Raw genomic sequence first — 19,197 nt, forward strand, 5'->3', positions numbered from 1 at the left:
AATAATGATTGAGGGGCAACCTGATGACCAAGTGAACCAGGTGAAAAGTATCCCAGATAGGGAAACTGGCACAGCAAAGGCTCTGTGCCTGGAGAGGAAGTGCACTTGGTCATTTGAAGAACTAAAAAAGGCCAGTGTAGTCGAGAACAGAGAATGCAGAGAGAATGGCAGTGGGGTTGGGGTGGGGGACAGTGATGACACGTGGGTGGAGGTTTGGTACAGTTCTGCCCTCCATCCTAAGAGCAACAGGAAGCTCTTGTAATCCTTCAGGCTGTACAGGGGATGCCACAGCCAGATCTGTCTTTCAGGAAGAGCACTCTGGCTACAGTACAGTGACTCGATGAGAGGGGCAGGAATGGATGCAGGGATTCATTTGAAAGATTAGTGTAATAAGCTAGCTTAGAGAGAGGGGAGGAATGGACTAGGGTGATGGCAGTGGAGTTGAAGACAAGAGAAAATGTCAGGGCACATCTAGCAAGCAGAAACGGCAGGACTTGGTGATGAACTGATAAATGGTTAAGGGAAAGGAGAGTTTTCGAGGATGAAACCTCTGGCTTGCATACTAGGATGGATGGTGTTACCACTTACTGAGATGAGAGACAGAGAAGAGCATCGTGACAGGGTGAGCGGGTAGAGAGGATGGGCATGGCCACCACGAGTTCAGTTTTGTAGGACTTTCATTGGAAGTGCCTTTGGGACATCCAAGAAGAGACGTCAAGGAGACAGTAAGATCGACAAGTCTGAGGTACAGAGGAGATGTCGCAGTTAGAGATTCGTATTGGGAGCGTATGTGCATCAGTTGAAATCATGGGTCAAGGGAGAGAGTGCAAAGTAAGAGGAGAAGAGAGCCTAGGAACAGACTTTGAGGACTCCAGTCCAGGAAAACTGTGGAGGAGGCTGCATGAGAGCCAAAGTAGATGTGACCAGAGAGACGGGAAGCAAACCAGGGAGCGTTATACCATGGGAACCCGGAAAAGAGACTGTCCCAAGAAGAAGGGAGGCGTTGGTGTCTAAGGAATCTGAAGCCTATCTGGAATGGAAGGGAACGGAGATGACAAATATGGACAATGCTTTCAGGAAATGGGCTGTGTGAAGGGGTGGCAGTTGATGAAAGAAGACGTGGAGTTTAAAAGGTTTTTTTCTTGTTCAACATGAGAGAGAGGACTATTTAAGTGTTGATGGGAGAGATCTCGGGAGAGGTTGAAGATACAGCAGAGAGAAACGGCAAGCAGCAGGGCAAAGTTTCTGAGAAGGACGGATGGGATGGGAGCCTTTAGGTGGAGAGATTTTATTTTGAGGATAGTCATTGTGGGTGTTGACAACCCACGCAACTGCCAGAGCAAGCCGCTGTTGCCAGCATCATGGTCCCAAAGATACTGGCAGTACCTCTCCACGTTGCCACCCTGAGGCGGCTAGTCTAGTCAGAGCACCACCTACCAGTCAACCCAGCAGAGGGGTCATCTGAGCCTGAGGCTTTGTTCAACCCCCCTGCCAGTCCAACCAGTAGGGCAACCTTCTCATTCCGTGGCCACGTTGTTTGTAAACCCACAGCACGATAAAGGGCTCTGGACCCCCAGACATAGTTCTGGCAAAAAAGCTAGCAAACAAGGTGAGTACACCAACAGGGTTACATAAAAGGTCCGGGGTTTATGGAGGTAAGGAGGAGCCTTTCATCCTGGCTTTGGATTTGACAAAGGTTATCACATTGTTTTCAAACTCTCAGGTTGCTTTTTAACTCTTGAATAAGCTGGCAACTGCTTAAGGGCAAGAATTGTGCTTTTTTTATTTACGTCCCCAGTGTCTAGCGCTATCCGGGATACAGTTGACGGACCAGGAGGACAGGATCCCTCACAGGGGGTGGAAAGAGGACAGAGAGAGAAATGAGACTGGAAAGAGAGCCCGGGTGAAGGATCAGCACCGGGTTGAGGTGTTTGCCTGTATTCTGTGAGTCGATGGTGGCCGTGAAAGTTCTGAAATCTGCAGACCTATCCAGAGACCTTTAGGGTGGTTCAACTCCGAGATGCATAAATAGAAGTCTTTATGAGGTTAGGGAACAGGTGGGGAGACAGAAACAGGAGTAGGAAGGCTGGGAACATAAATTTGTATCTTGGAGTTTTAAATTGCAGCTGGAGCAGCTGTAAAATGAAGGCATTATCGGGGTGGAAAAGATGATTGTGAGCCAAATGTCAAAGTCGTCACTGGACCAGGGAAGGAACTAGGAAGTCTGTTATATCGACCCACCAGGAGCAAGGAGACCAGAAGGGGTGGGAAGGAGGTGGAAGGGAAGACAGAACAGCCTAGACCTCAAAGAAGAAAGGTTTGTGCCCTTCCCCTTTCTGTTTGATGAATTCTATTCACTCCTTAAGTCTCAACTTACGTTTTCTATTCTGTGAAACTTTCCCATCCCTTCCTCCTGATTCTCACCCACCCCGCCCAACCCTGCTCAGGATATATTGTTTCCTCCCTTCCATCCCTTGCATGGCTCTAACAGCGTTTCGAAACTGAACTGCACACACATCTGTCATAACATTAATTACATCGTATTGAGGTTTTCAGTTTACTTGCCTGGATCCCCCAGTAGGCAGGGGGTTCAAGGGCAGGGGTTTATCTTATTTGAACCAGATCCATCACGATACCCAAGTCAGTATCTTTTGAGGAGAGAGTGAGTGCGTGGCATTGGTGTGGAGGCGGGCAGGTGCATTTGGACAGTCAGATACAGATCGTGAGAGAGCTCATGGAGAGAGAGACTTGGAAGCTGACTGCAGAACAAAATGATGATTAACACCCAACACTTCCCACGTGCCAGGCGCTACCTCCATGGAATAACTCCTCAGTCCTCACAAGCCCTTAGTGTGCCTGTGATACAAACAAGGAAACTGACTCTCAGAGAAGTTACAAAATTTGCCTCAGATCACAAACCTAGTAGGTGATAGCGGGAGAATCTGAACTCGAGCATCTGGTCAGCGTCAAAACTCAGACCTACCCACTACGCATATTGTCCTGCCTCCTACGTGAGACATCTTCAAAGGCAGTGTTATGGGCTAAATTTTGTACCTGCAAATTCATATATTGGAGCCCTAATCCTCAGTACCCCAGAATGTGACCAGATTTGGAGTTAAGGACTCTAGGGTAATAAATTAAAATGAGGCCATTGGGGTGGGCCCTAATCCAATCTGACTGGGGTCTTTATAAAAAGAGGAAATTTGGGCACACGCAAAGACACCAGGGGTGCGCACACTGAGGAATGACCACGTTAGGACACAGAGAGAAGGCGGTCGTTTACAAGCCAAGGAGAGAGGCCTCAGGAGAAACCACATCTGCCAACACCTGGAGCTTGGACTTCCAGCCTCCAGAACGGTGAGAAAGTAACTTCCTGTTGTGGAAGCCACCCAGTGTGTGGTATTTTGTTATGGCAGCCCTAAGAAACGAAGGCAGGCAGAGTGGTGGAAGACTGGGTCACTGAAGCAAAGTGTGAGAAGAGGAAGAGGACAGAGAGCCAACATCCCAAGTCTACATCGTTAATATGATAAATAGGTGACCCGGCCACAATTCCCAGAAGGCATGACCGTCCTCTCAGGGGCCTGGAGGGCAGCGTCCTGAGTCTAGGGTTTCCCCGTATTTGTAAATTTCCACAGCACTTTTCCAGAGGTCTTTCACGTTCCCATCTCATTTTTCGCCCACCACCTGACAGTTGGAGGGGTAACCATGGGCATGGTGTGGGATGTCTGGGCTTGGACTCCAGATCTACCCCGTAAACTGCAGGCTGAAAGTTCTTGCGGAGGCTCCAAGGCAGGACCACTATCTTTGCTCTCCCCTATCCAAGCGGAGTCATTTATATTTTAATAAGATTATTTTCCAACTCAACAGTGTATCTTTAGTTTCATGTATCCCTTTGCCATCTGGTCCCCTTATGCTTGCCTGTAAGGCTAGTGGCTTTCTTTGTCTAAGTAGACTTGTCAATAGTTTATAATTTTTCTTGTCATGATCATAATATTTATTTTTCACATCAGACAAACTCTTCTGGAGACTTGGAAGAAAGAGATTTTTTCTTCATGTCTCTCTTTAACCTGAATTTTTTATTTCTGGGTTACTTCCCCAACCAGGGATCAAACCCGCACCCCCTGCAGCGAAGGCCTGGAGTCTTAAACACTGGACCACCAGGGAAGTCCCAGAAATGGATTTCTTAAAATAAAGAATTAAATAAAACTGAATGAACAAAACTTCTCAAACTCTACTGGATACCCTAAATTAGTGTATTAGATCAGGCTGGTCTTACAACAAATGGTCCAGAAGATTTAGACTCATGCAGTGAAGTGGCCTAACTTCCCTCTAACTTGAAACTCAAACCCAGGCAAATCCCATGCCCAGGAGATTTTTATTTTTATCTGTTTTCAATCTCTAGCCTTTAAATTTCTTATCTTAAAGCTACTTACCTTCTATTGTTTAAAACCTTTGGTGTCGTCCCAATTACTTTTGGCCTTCTTGATTACTAATCTATCTCTTTCACTGGCAAAATCAAAGCTCTTTACCATCAGATTATTTTGAGTTTTTCCTCCAATAATGGTGTCAGGTACCTGGTAGGGCTTCCTCTAAGGAAGCTCAGCTTGGTGGGAGGGCCAGCCCTGCCCGTGGGGTCTGGAACAAGATAAACTGCCCTCTCATTACCTCAAAAGTCCCATGAGGCCAGCCACTGCCTCTGACTTGTTCCCCAATGTGTCCCTGACACCCAGCCAATGCCTGGCACACAATGAGTGCTTAACAAATAAATAGACGGATGGTCTTGTTTTCTAATACACCACCCCATGCTACAACATCCAGAGGCTGAAACAGTATTCTAGGTGAAATACAACACGAGAGTGTGTTCAGATCTGTCTGAGAAAAAGTGATAAAAAAAATCAGTGACATCTTGTAATCATATGCTTCGCGGTTTCTAGAGGGCTTCACATTTCCTCTGCGATTTACGCCAAGAACCCCATTTTAAGGACAATGGAAGCCCCACAGGTTTGCGTGAGGATTAAAGAGATGGTGCGCATAAAGCCCCTACCACAATGCCCGACTTGTAGTGAGAGCTTCTAAAACAGCTTATGATCTACCCTGTTTCTCTAGTGGCCTGTCGGATTCTGGTCAGAAATCAGCTTTCATTTTTCCTGGCCTATTACACCCTACCTCAGTGTTCCTCCCATTCTCACGTTGATGGGAACATCTTTAAGGAGGAGGGCAGGGCGTTCCAAGCAGACCAGTGACACTCCTCTGCCCCCATCTTACAGCGGGGAGGGGGAGGGCGTTGCATCCCCCGACAGTTAAAGTGATCAACGTTAAATAGCTGGAAGTAGAGCCCAGGAACCACGTAAAGGTTATGGGCAAAATACCCTATTGCGATCGCTACAAGGTCCTTGTGCTGATTACCCGCTGACGGCTCTTTTACCAAAAAAATAACAAAGTGAGGCTCCTAAGACCCAAAAACTTAAGCGGGAGCCCACGCATAGCTGGATACGGGAGCTCAGAGGGACAGTGAAGACTGTTCAAAGTTTTTCTCTTCCCGATAGTAAATGCATCACTGAGTCACCATCTGAGGCTGTGCCAATAATAAATAACACTTGTGTCCCCTGCAGTTGAGGGGACCTGAATCATTGTATCATTTGAGATGCAGTCCAGGTTTTTATGTGGTCTGACCTTTCTCTGGATATTTGAGAAAGACTGAAATAACTTAAGCAGCATCTCATTTTCTAAGGGCCATGCTAATTTCACCGTCTCTTCTCTGCTCTTTTTCTTAGTGTTGCCTTCCTGAGGGTGTAACTGGCCCACCTATAGCCTTCCTGGCAGATGACAAGGACTCCATCCACATTAAGTGGGTCACCTGGCTCCCTGACTCACTCACTGGGTGGCCTGGGGCAAGGCCCTTGAACTCACTGGGGTTTAGTTTCCTCGACTGTAAAGTGGAAAAATAAACCTATTTCACAGACCTTTGTGCAGGATTAAATGAGGTGACAAATATGAATTGTCCCTACACAGAATAGACAAAGGTAGGTTCCCTCGTGGCTGTAAGGATAACAAGGTAGCAGAATGTTCATTGGACTTACCTATTTGGCCACTTTTATCACTCCCTTTAATCTGGTCTCATGGACACTGTATTTGTCCTTCTACTTTTCAAATAGGCTATAATGGTCTGTTGATTTCGGGGAGATGTTACATGTATATAGAACTGCCTCACTATCATCTTTGCCATTTTGTGTCCTTCTGGTCCCCCAGCTTTCCTTCCCTCCCTCTCTAATCAAACGCTCAGTGCCCTGTCCTGCCGCACCCTTGCTGGTCTCTGCACTGGGAAAGCTCTCCTCACTAACCCCCCTCCACTCTGGGGCTGCTTCCCTTTCCTTCACTCAACACATATTTATTGCTCGAAGGACTATTCCAGGTGCTGGGAATACAGCAGTGAACAAAACAGAGTCCCTGCTCTCCTGGAGCTGGCATTCCATGGATAGGATTGGGGAAGAAAGAACAGGTAATAAGTCAACAAACCTATCATATGTTACGTGCTTGCAGAGTTATAAGAAAGAGCAGAGCAGGGTAAGGGATACTGTGATGTAGGTTTAGTTGGGAAGGGCTCTCTGATGAGGGGCCATTTGAACAGACTACTGAAAGACATGTGGCAGGAGCCTTGCAGAAAATATGGGAGAAATTATTCCAGGGAGAAGAAACAGCAAGTGCAAAGGCCCTGAGGCAGAAGAGGGCTAAATATGCCTTCCCAAGAGAGCGTTCCCTGACATTCCAAATTGAATTACATTCTCTCTCAGGGCACACTGTTCTTTTCTTCATAGCATTCATCTCCACTGATGTTTTATTTATATATATATATATATATATATATATATATATATATATATATATATATATATATATATATATTTTTTTTTTTTTTTGGTGCTCTACACGTTCAGAGAAACTTCTCTAGTAACGAACTATAGAAATGATCCCTGAAAGTATAGTCTTCATATATGTTTTAATATATACTTGTTTAATAAGTCTCCCTCTCCTGATTACAAGCTCAGCGAGGGCAGGCATCAAATCTGTTGCTGTTTTCCCTTATTTGTATATCCAGAATTTAGCCTCCTGTCTGGTATTTAGTTATCAACTGCATGGATAAATTTAAGATGGTCATTAATGACGTTGTGCTGTAAATCTCTCACAACATTCCTTTTGCCTCATCTGAGAATTTTCTTTTAGGAATCAGTACATGGGGTGGGAAGCGGGGCGAGTCTCCTTTGAACTGGCATGCTCCTTTCTTTCAGCTAATGAGCACAAATTGAGTATAATATATCCATTTCTGTTTTGTGTGCAAGGAATTTTATGCTCAGTAAGCACAATTCAGTTAAGATTTGGGGTTGGCATATTTACCTGTGTTTTTTCTTGATGATGAGATTGCATGTCTATTCTTCTTTTGTTTAGTTGGATTTCTCTTTTATGTAATTTAATTAAGATAAGAATCAAAAGGAGTGACATTTAGGTAAGTAGGAAGGAAGAACAGAAGGGGGAGAGAGGGAGAGAGGAAAGGCAATGGATTCCCCTTCAGCGATACCACTCATCACTGCTTTGCAAATTGAGGCTGGGAATGCAGCTAGCTCATGCTTTAAAAGTAATGATAGCTGCCTGGTACTACTGCTTAGCACGTATCAGGACCAATGCTACGTATTTTTATGTATGATCTCAATAAATTCACAACAGGCTATAGGGTAGCTATCAATAGTCCCATCTTACAGATAAGTAAATAAAGGCTCAAAGAGGTTAAATAACTTGCTTTAAAACAGGAGAAAGAAGAAATGAGTGCCTTCCAATGGCTTGGACAGGGCTGTCAGAATTAAATCCAAATTGTTTTGATCCTCCCTGCCCCCAAATTCCATCTAGCCTCACCCTACTAAGAGGAGGTGAGGCCCTCCAATAGTGATCATTAACTCACCCCAGGTGCTGAGCAGGGTACTTTACAAACATCCATTATCCCCTTACAACAACAACCCCTGAATGCAGGTGCCTGCAATGGTCTTTAAGTTATTTTTAAAGGCTTTTTTTTTTTTTTAACTAGCAAAAGAATGCATGACACCAATTGTAAACTGGCAAGTTGGTGGTGGGAAGCCACTAAGACCTGTGCTAAGAAAGGTGATAATGAATTCAGTGTTGGCAATTCTGAGGAAACTGTACGAAAACACCTAGATGTTCTAACTGGTCCAGAAGTATAACTGATTCCTCCTTGCTTTCACCGTGCGGCCGGGGGTTTCTCGGTGGGACTCGCGACGCTGGGGCTGAGGAACCTCCGGGCAATCCCTAGGATTCTGAATTCCGGGACTGTGGGCCCAGGGGAGAGGGACGGCTCACTCACACATCACACGCGGTCACAAAGCACAGACGGGAACACGCGGTCAGCAGACACCCAGAAGCGTGCACCTACAGATACATACCTACCCACAGCAAACCACAAAGACAAGTGTGCACGGCCACACAGACCTCGCCCACTCATGCATTCACACCACTCATAGGCGCGCAACACGCGGGCTCACGCGAGCTCGCGCACAGACTCACAGCCGGAGCACACACCCTCTTGCGCGCGCACCTACCCTCGCGCACATGCACACACTTTCTTGCGCGCGCTCATACTCTGCACACATCCCCCCGCGCGCGCTCACACCGCGTGCACACGGCCTCTTGCGTACGCACATACCCTGGCTCACGTGCACACCCCCGCACGCACACGCGCTCCGTGCACGCACCCTCTCGCACGCGCACACGCTCGCACGGCCGAGCGGCGAGGGGCGGGGCGGGAGCAGCCCCGGGGGCCTGGCTGGGCGCGGCCAGGAGAGGGCGCGGCGCGGGGTGGCGCCTGAGTTGTTTGCCGGAGCCCGGGCCGTGAGACGCTCAGAGGGAGCCCAGCCAGCTCGGGCTGGTCCGGGCTGCGCTGGGCGGCCCGGAGGGAGCGCGTCCCGGGTCACGCCGGCGCCCGCGAGCGGAGAGCGGCGGGGAACGCGCCATGGACCCCAAGGCGGGTAGCGGCGAGGAGGATGACTGCGTGGACTCGGGCGCAGAGACCGGAGGGTGAGCCGCGCGGACCGGGCCGGGCAGTGGGCGGGGGCCACTCTCCGAGTTGCGCGGCGGCTCCTCCCGGCCCGGGACCTTCCTGGACCCCGCGCCGGAGTCGCTTCGGCGGAACGCGGCTGCGGGGACTGCTTCTCCTGCCGGGTCCCCTGGGGAAACCGGAGGGGCTGTGGCGAGCCCGCTCTCTGCTGGGCCGGCCCTGAGGGCAGAACGGCGGGGTCCGTGGCTGCCCCGGGTCAGGGCGGGCCCCACCCTGGAGGGCAGAAAAGTGGAAGGACGCAAGGTTCAGGGTAACCCCACGCAGCCCACACCACCCCAGCCCGTCTTGCCCTCCGTCATCACTGAGCTGATGCGGAGTGCCGGGCAAATGCAGTGTCCCCCTGTATCACCGTTAGAGAGACAAGGGATGCTCTTGCACTTGTTTCCACCTTCCGCGAGGACCTTCTTATTGTAGCTCCGGAACCCCCTGGAGTCCAGGATGGGGGTCTGGGGATGGGGAGAAAAGGTAAAGAGAGTAGGACACGTGAGACCTAAAAGTCTTTCAGAAGTCTTCTAAGAGGATGGCGTTTTTCATTTTATGGCTTTACTGTGCTTGCCAAGACGCCCTCCCCAACTCCTCCACTGCCCCGCCGAACTTCCTCACTTCTGAGCGCACCTGTCCCAGCTGGAGCCGCTTGCCTTGGGCACAGGTGGGATGAAGATGGTGCTATGATCTAGCCTTACTTATTTTTAAAAATGTCTTCTCTTCAGCGGACTCAAACAATAAGTCCAAACCTTTGGAGACTAATCTCCTCTCCAAACAACACTGTTTTCCTGAGTGGGACAAAAGACTGAATGTCTTTTAGGAGACGAACGTCATTGTAAACGCTTCCGCCCAGCCCCTATCTCTAGAGGACTTCCCGGTGCAGAGTCAGCGTTACATCCAGGATGCGGGTACCGACCCAGAAGGAAAGGGTGTCTTTGCCTATCTGCAGTAACCCAGGGGGAGGGCTGGAGCTGCCCAGAACACAGAAAGCCTCATTCCAAGAAGGCTGGGGAGATTTAGACATAGATCTAAGGATTTGGCAACCCTGTGAGGACAGGAAGAGAGTCCAGGCCCAGAATGGACCTACGGTCACACCTGACCCGGAGAAAGGCTCCCTAGGCAGCCCCCCCTGCCTGCCCAACCCCGCCCTTCCTTACAGCCTCTATCCACTGGAGCCCAAATCCGGGACTTTACTGCCCCAAAACATTTACCCTGCAATGGGCTTTCCCTGTTATCCGCCCTTGTGATCATTAATGGTTCGCTACAGAACCCTGTTACACTCCAGTGTTGTAACCTGATTCCAAATACTGAACTCCTGTGCTTTCTCCCACGCTTTGTATGTGGGGCATTTATCAACTTTAACTGAAGATCCTTGGCTCCCCCCCTACCCCCGCCCCGCCCCAGTTAGCTGAACAGGAGTAGAAGAAACAGAACAAAAGTAACCAGGTCATTTTCAGCTGGGTTAGATAAAGCACCGGCTGGTCCATTGGTTTTCAATTTGCAGAGCTCACCTGAAACAGATCTTTTATGCCAGGGCTCTCTCGGAGAAATAGAAAGCCCTGACCCAGAAGTGTCATCACCCCGGCATCCCAACAAACGGCATGACAGCTGTCAGGGCTCCTGGGAGGGGCTTGCTGAGCAAGCTGACACCTCTCTGTCTCTGTCATAAGTGTGTAAATTAACAGGACAGAATTGTTTGAAGAATTCTTATTGCCTCAGTAGCATTCTTAAGCTAAAGGTGAAGTGGCATGCATTTAAATGAAATAGTTTCAGTGAATGCTTATTAGTCTTGTATTTGCTGCATATTCATATATCCCTTAAAGTTGAGATTACTTATTAAAAAACTGTTCACAGTTTCCCTGCTTTTCCAGAGCTTGCCACCTCTTACCCTCTCCAGCTTTCATACAGCTACCTGTCGAGATTGTGTAGAAAACATGAAGAAAGCTTGCTCAGTATGTGTTTGTTATCATTATTTTTAAAAACGCAAATCGGATCGTGTCTCTCTGCCTTGCAAACTTTTAGTGGTTCTGTCATCTATAAAGCACAGAGTTTAGCATGGCCTACAAACCCCAGTGTTAATGGGGTCCCCACCCCTCTCTCTCTGGCCTTGTCACTTGGCAGGCTTGTCCCTGCACCCTGCATATAACCACATCAGCTGGGTTTTTTCCAATTCCTCACCTGTGTCAAGCTGCCCTCTTTGCCCCTAGGCCCTTCTCCACCTGGCACGCCTCTCTGCCAGGTGAAACTCTACTCTTCTTTCAGGAGTCAGCTCAAGTGACACATCCACTCAGACAGGGAGCCTTAATTTGGGGTGCATGAATTGCTTTAAGTTGCATGCAAAATGATGGGCTTTGTGAAGTTTTATAAGATACTGTTTTTCATCAGATTCTCAGACTAGCCTGTGATCCCCTCCAAACCACGTTTGGGCAGGGTATAAGTTTCATTTTCATCATGCTGCGTTTGAAGTATTGGGAGACATCCAAGTAAAGATGATGAGTCAGCAGTCAAGTAATCTACCTAGAGAGGAGGTCAGACAGGAGGACTGCAGTTGGAAACTGTCAGCCTAAAAATGGCAGTTGAAGCCGTAGGAGTGGATTCAATCAACTAAAGTTCGTAGCAGACACGAGCCTGGCATTTACTATGTGCCAGGTACCATTCTAAGACTTCCATATTTCATTAATTCATTTAATCCTTCAACAAATCTGGGAAGCAGGTACTATTTAAGACCAGCCTTGAAAAACTACAGCATTTAAATGTCGGGTAGAGGAGGATGAGCTGATAAAGGAGCCTGAGAAAAACTAGGCAGGGAATGAAAAAAGGAAGAAGGTGGTATCCTAGAAGCCAAGGGAAGAAAGGAAAGAGATCAGCTGTGCTATTGAGAAACAAATCAGGATGAGGAAATCATCTCCCTTCTTTTTAAAGGCAGATGATGAAAAGAAGGCAGAGGAGTAGTGGAGGAGAAGCCCTGTCAGTGTGAGGTGGCTGGAGCCCTTTATCTGGGAAAGGGAGGGGTGAGGAGAGACAGTAGCTGGAGGGGAGAGTGGGATGAGGGAAGGATTTCTTAAACGTAGGCATGAATTGGGCAATAAATGCTCATAGAAAGCATTCTGTAAATGGGAAATGATAACTACGTAGGAGAAAAACGGCTATCTGTGATGTCAGCTTTCTGAAAATGTGCGGGTAGATGGACTTCAGGTCATGTGGACAGATTGGCTTTGGAAAGAGGAAGGGCATCCCTGTTGCAACCAGTGGGAGAGAAGGGGAGATGGGGTTTCCATTCAGTGCAAATGCAGCCCCCGTCCCCCAGGAGAATGGAGACTTGACACTGTTGTTCCGGGCGATGGTGAGTGAGAACCCAGTCAAGATGAGTGATTACATATGAAGGTACCAGTCTACCTTGCCATTGAATTTCCCGCAGCGGTGTTCACCCACCTGGGGGCAGGCAGAGAGAGACAGTGGGTAGTTGAGATCATCAAGGTCTGGGGGAGAGGGACTGTTGCTAGGCTGGTGTGAACAGAACATAGGAGCAAGGGAAATTTGCGGCTGTTGCTTGAGCTGATAACTGATCCTTTCAGCAGCATATCAGAGGTGCTTCCAAGAACCTTCGTGGATTCCGCTGCCAGTAGACAGACTGTGCTGATCTCTTTGAAAGCTACAGTCCAAAGAGCCAGCCTGCTGGGGTTCAGATTCTGGCTCCTCCACCTAGGAATTGTGGAACCTTGAGCCAGTTACTTAACCTCTCTCTGCCCTCAGCTTTCTCCTTTGCAAGATGGGGATGACAATAATAGTACTCACCTCATAGGGTGGTTGTGAGGATTAAATGAGTTTATACACTTAAAGCCCACAGAACAGTGCCTGGCATAAGTAAACCCTCAGTACATTATTACTTCTTATGAAACACACTCCAAATGGTAAACTTAGAGTTTTATATGATAAAAATGTACATCTCCAGGTGCACTCAAGACCATATGTTCTTTGTACTCATCACAGTAGAGGCTCTGATGCTTTTAAATGCCTTAAGCAATTTGATTACTGTTCAGAACATCTGAAAGAGTACGGCACATGCCTCAATCTGATAATTATTTTTATTTTGAAGCTGAGGAAACGGAGCTTCAGAGGGTGCATGACTAGTTAGTGGCCTAGATTGCAGCTTGGGTCTCCAGCACGCCTCCTGCCTAGTGAAGTTGCCTTTCAAAGAGCTGTTTGGTCTGTAATTAATTCTTGTTTTCTGCTCAGACATTTTCTTTTGCTCGAAATGCTACCTTTGCTGTCTGACACCCCCAGCAATACAGGCTAAGACTAAAAGCAAACTAGCATTCTTCTGTGGCGATTGATGTCATTTTGAAACTCCCACTTTCCAGATCCACTTGAAAACAAGCCTTGTGCTTCTGTGTACTTTGTTAGAAAAAACTGGCAAGTTGGCTATTGACCATGGTCAACTGTCTTAAGAAACAAGAGTCTCTTAACAGAGGGACAGGCAGTGTTTTGTAAACCCAAACAAAAGGCTAAGATGAATGTTTTCCAATAGGTGTTGCATTAGTGCTGTCTCCCAGATTTGGCCTCTAAGCCAGTCTTTCAGATATAACCATAGCTGATGGATTATTTTCATTCAGAAGTTTGACCTGGCATTAATGGATCTCCACGTCTGTGGCAGCTGTCACTGAGCTTCTGAAAACATAGGGTCATACCATGCTCTTTATCTTTGGGTGACCTCCAACTGATGCGTCACTGTGATTTCAGTGATAAACAATTTTCAGGTCTAGAGTTTATAAACAGGCGGATAGAAAGGAATAGGTAGAATCCATTTTTAAAGGGGACAGGCTTAAAGAATTTTAGATGGGGAAATCTTGCATAGAAGACAAGATGATCTATTGGTACTCTATTATCTTTGCGTTCAAGGTGGAGCTAGATAGCTCTAAATTACCATGGCATCTAATTCAGTGGACTGGGAGTTAACAGATGAGGTCCATGGTGCAATGAGCTGATGTTTTACAGAAATACCAAGGTCAATTCTTATCCCAGGATTCCCCTGGAAAAGAGAATTTAGGAAGGTATCCATTTTATATAAATATAAAAATTGGCAAGTAGGCTGCTGACGGTGGTAAACTATCTTGAGTGCAGACTCCTTTATATTTAACCCCTATACTTATAATTAAAGTACAGTCAAGGGACCACATCTTACTTTCTGTTCATTATTGGCACAGATACTAAATAAATGTCATGTTTGAAAATGTGTTTACTATGTGTGTCAGGCATGTGACTATATAGAATCCTTGTATTATTCTGCTCATCTGTATCATGTGTCCACAAATTTTTCATCCTAAAATTTGTGGATTCACCTTGCATGCTTCATTCTGGCAAAGCTGAGTGTCTTATTCAGAGGCAGCTGGATAAATTCTTAGGATGTGAGACCAATAAACAAAATTCCCAAGACAGGTACCCTACAGCTTGCTTCCTCCTACCTAAAAAAGCTGGGACTACCCATCCCTCCAGAGAACCATAGTCAGTATCTGGAATTGTTTGAACCTATTTATACATACAGTTTTTTCAAGCTTTACAGCTTGTCTTTCACCAGCCATATTTCTAGTAAATAACCTTTTGGGGTTATTTGGAATGTATTTTAAGAACTATAAAAGTCTTCATACCTTGACTCAACCCCCATTCCCCATCATGATAATTTTTCCAAGGAAATTAAATATCAAGCTGTATTTATAAATTTCTCATCACCATGTGCTTTGCAAAAGTGAACAATCAGGAACAATCATATAGCCAACAAAAGGGAAATGGTTGACTAAATTACAGTGCATCACTTTTTCTAAAATTATAGTTACAGAAACTATGTAGCAGCATTTTATGATGGAGTTTAGTGAAAAGAGCAGTTTAAAATTGTATCTCCATCGTTATGGCAACTGGGTACAAATTACGTCACCAGGACCAGAGGCTGGAGAGTAATGTGAAGTTTTAGGTGACTTTTCTTTCTGTTTGACTTCTGTTTTGATGGTGGACAGGGGTGGAAGTTGGGGTGATGGATGAGACCACAGAGCTGGGCAGAGGCCATCAGTCATAGAAAGAGGGGTGTACTGTTGTGCACTGTCGAGCTTGAACTTCATCCAGAGAGGGACATGATCAGATTTGTGCCTTGCAAAGATTGGCTGCTGTATGAGGAAGGAATTGGAGCAGGGCGAGAGTGACAGGCAGGCCTGACCTGGGCGGTGCCTTTCATCATGAGAAATATGGAGAGATTCATGGCAGGGGCATCCGTTATTCTAGCACCTGCCCTAAAATACTCCCTTAAAATACTTTAAGATTCTTGGAATATGTTTCAAATGTAAATTTCATTCTATGTAGGTATCCATCTGTATGCAGATCTTTAAAATGTATGCATATGCGAAACCCATATGCTTCAAGAGTATTTGGAAGATCCTAGCTGAAAATACTGACAGAATTTTAATAATAAAATCAATACGATTGCACATTCTTACTGAATGTTTTATTGGAATTGTCATGCAATTTCTTTGAAGCCTGGCCATCTTAAGGTGATCATATTATAATGGAATTGTTCTGCTGTTGCATCTACCACAGTGGATGTTGGTTGAGTATTCATTGCATATATGTACAGTCACATTTCTAAGTATTGTCCGAAAGTTTATGTCCTGACTGGTTCCAGAAAGAATTTAATGCACCAACACTAGGGTTACAAATCCTGCATTTCAGAATGTTCCGGATCCCTGACTCTCCTCTCTCATTTTCTCTCCCACCCTCTCCTCTCCCTTTTCCCTTAGCCAGCATGTCTCCAGGCCCTATCCAATCCATTCTCCCTTCTAACTCCTTCCTTATCACCGCTCTACCTGCCTAGTTCAAGCCTCACCTCCTGGTCTCCTTACAGATACTATCACTTTAGTTTCCTAATCAATGATATAAAAATTTGGACGAGATCTCAGTGGATGCAGTTTGTAGTATATAAAGGGATATGCAAATGTTAGTAGTTGTTATTCTTTCCAGTTTTGAAATTCAGTGACTCTGTGACAACTAAAGTATTTCATTTGAAAAGAGAAAATCACATGCTGTTTTTCTTCCATTTTGTTCCTCTACCAATAAGTCAGTGCATCATTTTGTGTGGGAGATGTAGGTGGTTTGAATTAGTGAGAGGCATGCTTTTTATGACTTTTTTAAAAAGTTGTGTATATATCTTTTTAATGTGGTAAGAAACTCAATGGAGTAAAAATTGGATGATTCAAGAAAGGCAGCATGAGACTAAGTAAATAAAAGGAGTGTATATCTATAAAATTAAACATAATTAACCACTTTATTTGCATAACTATGTCCCCTAACTACCACCTTGGTAGAATAAACTCCTCCATGCCTGAGAGCTTAATTTCCTGCCAAGAATGACTTGGGGACACTGTGGGGAGAAAACCAATAGCTTCTATACCATGTACGTTGCCAGAGAGGGACGGTTTAAGAGCCACACAAGTAGAGCAGAAGCTTAGCAGAGATTAAGCAGACAAGTTCCTGGCCACATTCCCATTCTCACAGAGGCCGAGTGCCAGCAGCTGATTTTTCAGCATACAAACTGATGGGTTATTTCACCCTGGCCCTAACCCTGCCTTTTCCCTTTCCAGATCATAGCCCACATCCTGTTCCTCTAATATCTAGCAGGATTTCTTCCCAGATGGAACTGAAATCAACCATCATTGTGCTTGTGTGTTATCTGATGGTCAGCCAGGCCTTGAATGTGGAAGCCCTCCCAGCCAGGGTTCCCTCTCACTCACCAGGGTCCACCTCGCCTCTGCTTACATCAGCAAAGAAACATTTCCCTGAGGGGTGGTGCTGACATTTCAAGGGTTTAACCTTTTGCAGTGGTTTAACCTTTTGTGGGAGTCATGAACCCCTTTGAGAGTCTGCTGAAAACTTTGAGCGTTCTCCCCGGGAAAATAAGCTTCCATTCAGAAATTTGCCAGTAAATTTAGATGGTTCGGGACCCATCTGGTCTTCCATCTGGGAGACTCACAGAGCCCATATGAAGGACCCCGGATTTCTAGAATGCCTTTAAAGTTGTGCTTTCAAATCCAGACATAACTTGATTCTGCACAAAACAGTCCGAAGCATGACGGTTTTTAAGTTGTGGCATTTCTCTACCAGTTAAATGCTACTTACCACTGACTGTTTAAAATTCTACTTTGAAGAGATTACTTGGACAGAGAAAAATAATGTCTAATCCTACTAATACTAAGGTTTTGTGTTTCAGGTCTGACTACAGCCACATGTCCTCCACCAGCAGTAAGTATGGCTTAAATGTCCTTCAGCTTTGTCTTCCGAGTCCCCCTGGGGGTCAGTCCCATCTCTGTATGTAGAGAAGGCCGTCCATGTAACCCTTGCTTTAATAGAAAGAATCTCCGAAGGTATCCTGGCCAAAGGGTGTGATACAGGATTCTCTGGGGAGTGGAGAGAAGTGGAGGCTTTTCCTGGAGAATGTGATTGTACCTTGATTTGAGGGCTAGACGTGCCACTACTTTCCCTGTGGAAATTCAGCCTGGAGGAACTAGCCCAGGCTTTACTAACCCGCATGCTTGGAAAATACCTTCTCTGATGAAGCTGAGGTAACTCATTCATTCAACAAACATGTATCAAATACCTGCTGTCCGTGGGCTCACAGCTCAGAGTGCATTCATTGGGTCATGAGGTGGCCCCAGTTCCTCTGTTGGGCAGATTTCCTCCTGTGTATTTCTGTACCTGCAGGCAGATACCACAGCTGATGATTATATATGGTTAAAAAAAAAAAAAAAAAAGTATGTTTATAAACATACTCTGAGCATAGAAAAAGGTGTTTGTATTGAATATTAAATTACAAGTAAATCTATTTATGGGAAATTAGGCGTTATATCTAGGAACACTTTACAATGATGAAGATCACTACAGAGCCATTCAGACTGATTAAACACTTATTTTAAAATAACAAAAAAATTTTCTTACAATAAAAGCCCTGATTTTTTGAGTCGGTAAACACTGAACTGTTTTGGCCTATCTCACTATCCTGATAAGCTCTCAATTCTAAATAGTTCCCAAATGGAAAGACACTTAATTGGATTATTCTATTTATTGATGTTATGGCTTAGTTTTTCCTTTGCAATGAGAGACTGTGCGGAAAGCTGTATATCTGGGATGGTTATTTAGTGTCAAATTATATTTAGTTAGTATAACTGCAGCGAGCAATTTCTGATCATTTCAGCCAACTGGAGACCCAGCATTGCCCCTTAGTTATTAAGAACCATTAGTAATAATGAAAATAATGCTCCAGTGATTTGCATTCCCTCCCTGACGCTTCTGCGTTCCTAAAATCAGAGAATGCTCTCTTGAACTCTCTCTCTCTCTCTCTGCTGCCATTTTCAGTTTTGCCCAGAGGCTACATTTCTTTAAGAATGATTTTTATAAAATACTTGCCCGAAGCCTTTGCTCAATTTGTAGCTCCCAAAGCAGTCCTCTGGGTCACAACAAAGCGCCTCTCTTGTCAGCAAAATGGGTAATTTGGTTTGGGATGTTTTTCTCTCCATTATTTTAATTGCGATCTCTGAGGTGGAATTTCTCTTAGTGCAACTGGGATCAATAGCCTTTTATTGCTGTTCCTTTTCTCTTTAAATTTTTGGCGAGTCCTGCCTCATTCTTCAGTGTTGGGGCCTCTTGGTGAGTGAGGGTGTATATGCGTTTCATATTTCAGTTAGGAAATGTATTTGACTACCAATAATAGAGAAAAAAATGACTTAAGTAAGGGTTTGTTTTCCTCTAATTGAAAAAAAAAAAAAAAGTCCAAAGGAGGCAGTGCGGGTGTGCTACACAGTCCTCAGATTTTGGCTTCCATCCTCAGGGTTGCCTCAAAGTTACAGAATGGCTGCCTCTGCCATAGCCATCACATCCTTGTTCTGGGCAGGAAGAAGAGCTGAGGGGATACTGGTGGGCCCCTGACTGTCTTTGCTCTCTATGTTGCCTGAACTGCCTTTCCTCCCAGCCAGGAGCATCAATCCTGGCCGCACGCATACACAGGAGAAGGCCCCTTATGCATTCAGTTAAAGGTAACAGAGTGGACCCTTTCTGAAAAG

At 45.7% G+C, this 19,197-nt stretch overlaps 1 protein-coding gene across 10 annotated transcripts in view; it reads left to right on the forward strand.

The window, feature by feature from the left end:
* The first annotated feature begins 8,883 nt into the window (after positions 1-8,883).
* The window catches only part of FAM124A (family with sequence similarity 124 member A), a 169,929-nt gene continuing 159,615 nt past the window's right edge, over positions 8,884-19,197 (forward strand). For all 10 annotated transcript variants that reach the window (XM_082434456.1, XM_082434458.1, XM_082434457.1 and 7 more), the window contains exons 1-2: positions 8,884-9,078; positions 17,352-17,383. In XM_082434456.1, the coding sequence (XP_082290582.1) occupies positions 9,014-9,078; positions 17,352-17,383 (97 nt within the window). In that variant the 5' untranslated portion in view covers positions 8,884-9,013. The remainder of the gene's footprint in view (positions 9,079-17,351; positions 17,384-19,197) is intronic.

The sequence above is a fragment of the Balaenoptera physalus genome (assembly GCF_965194825.1).
Source record: "Balaenoptera physalus genome assembly, chromosome: 18".
Taxonomy (NCBI): Eukaryota; Metazoa; Chordata; class Mammalia; order Artiodactyla; family Balaenopteridae; genus Balaenoptera; species Balaenoptera physalus.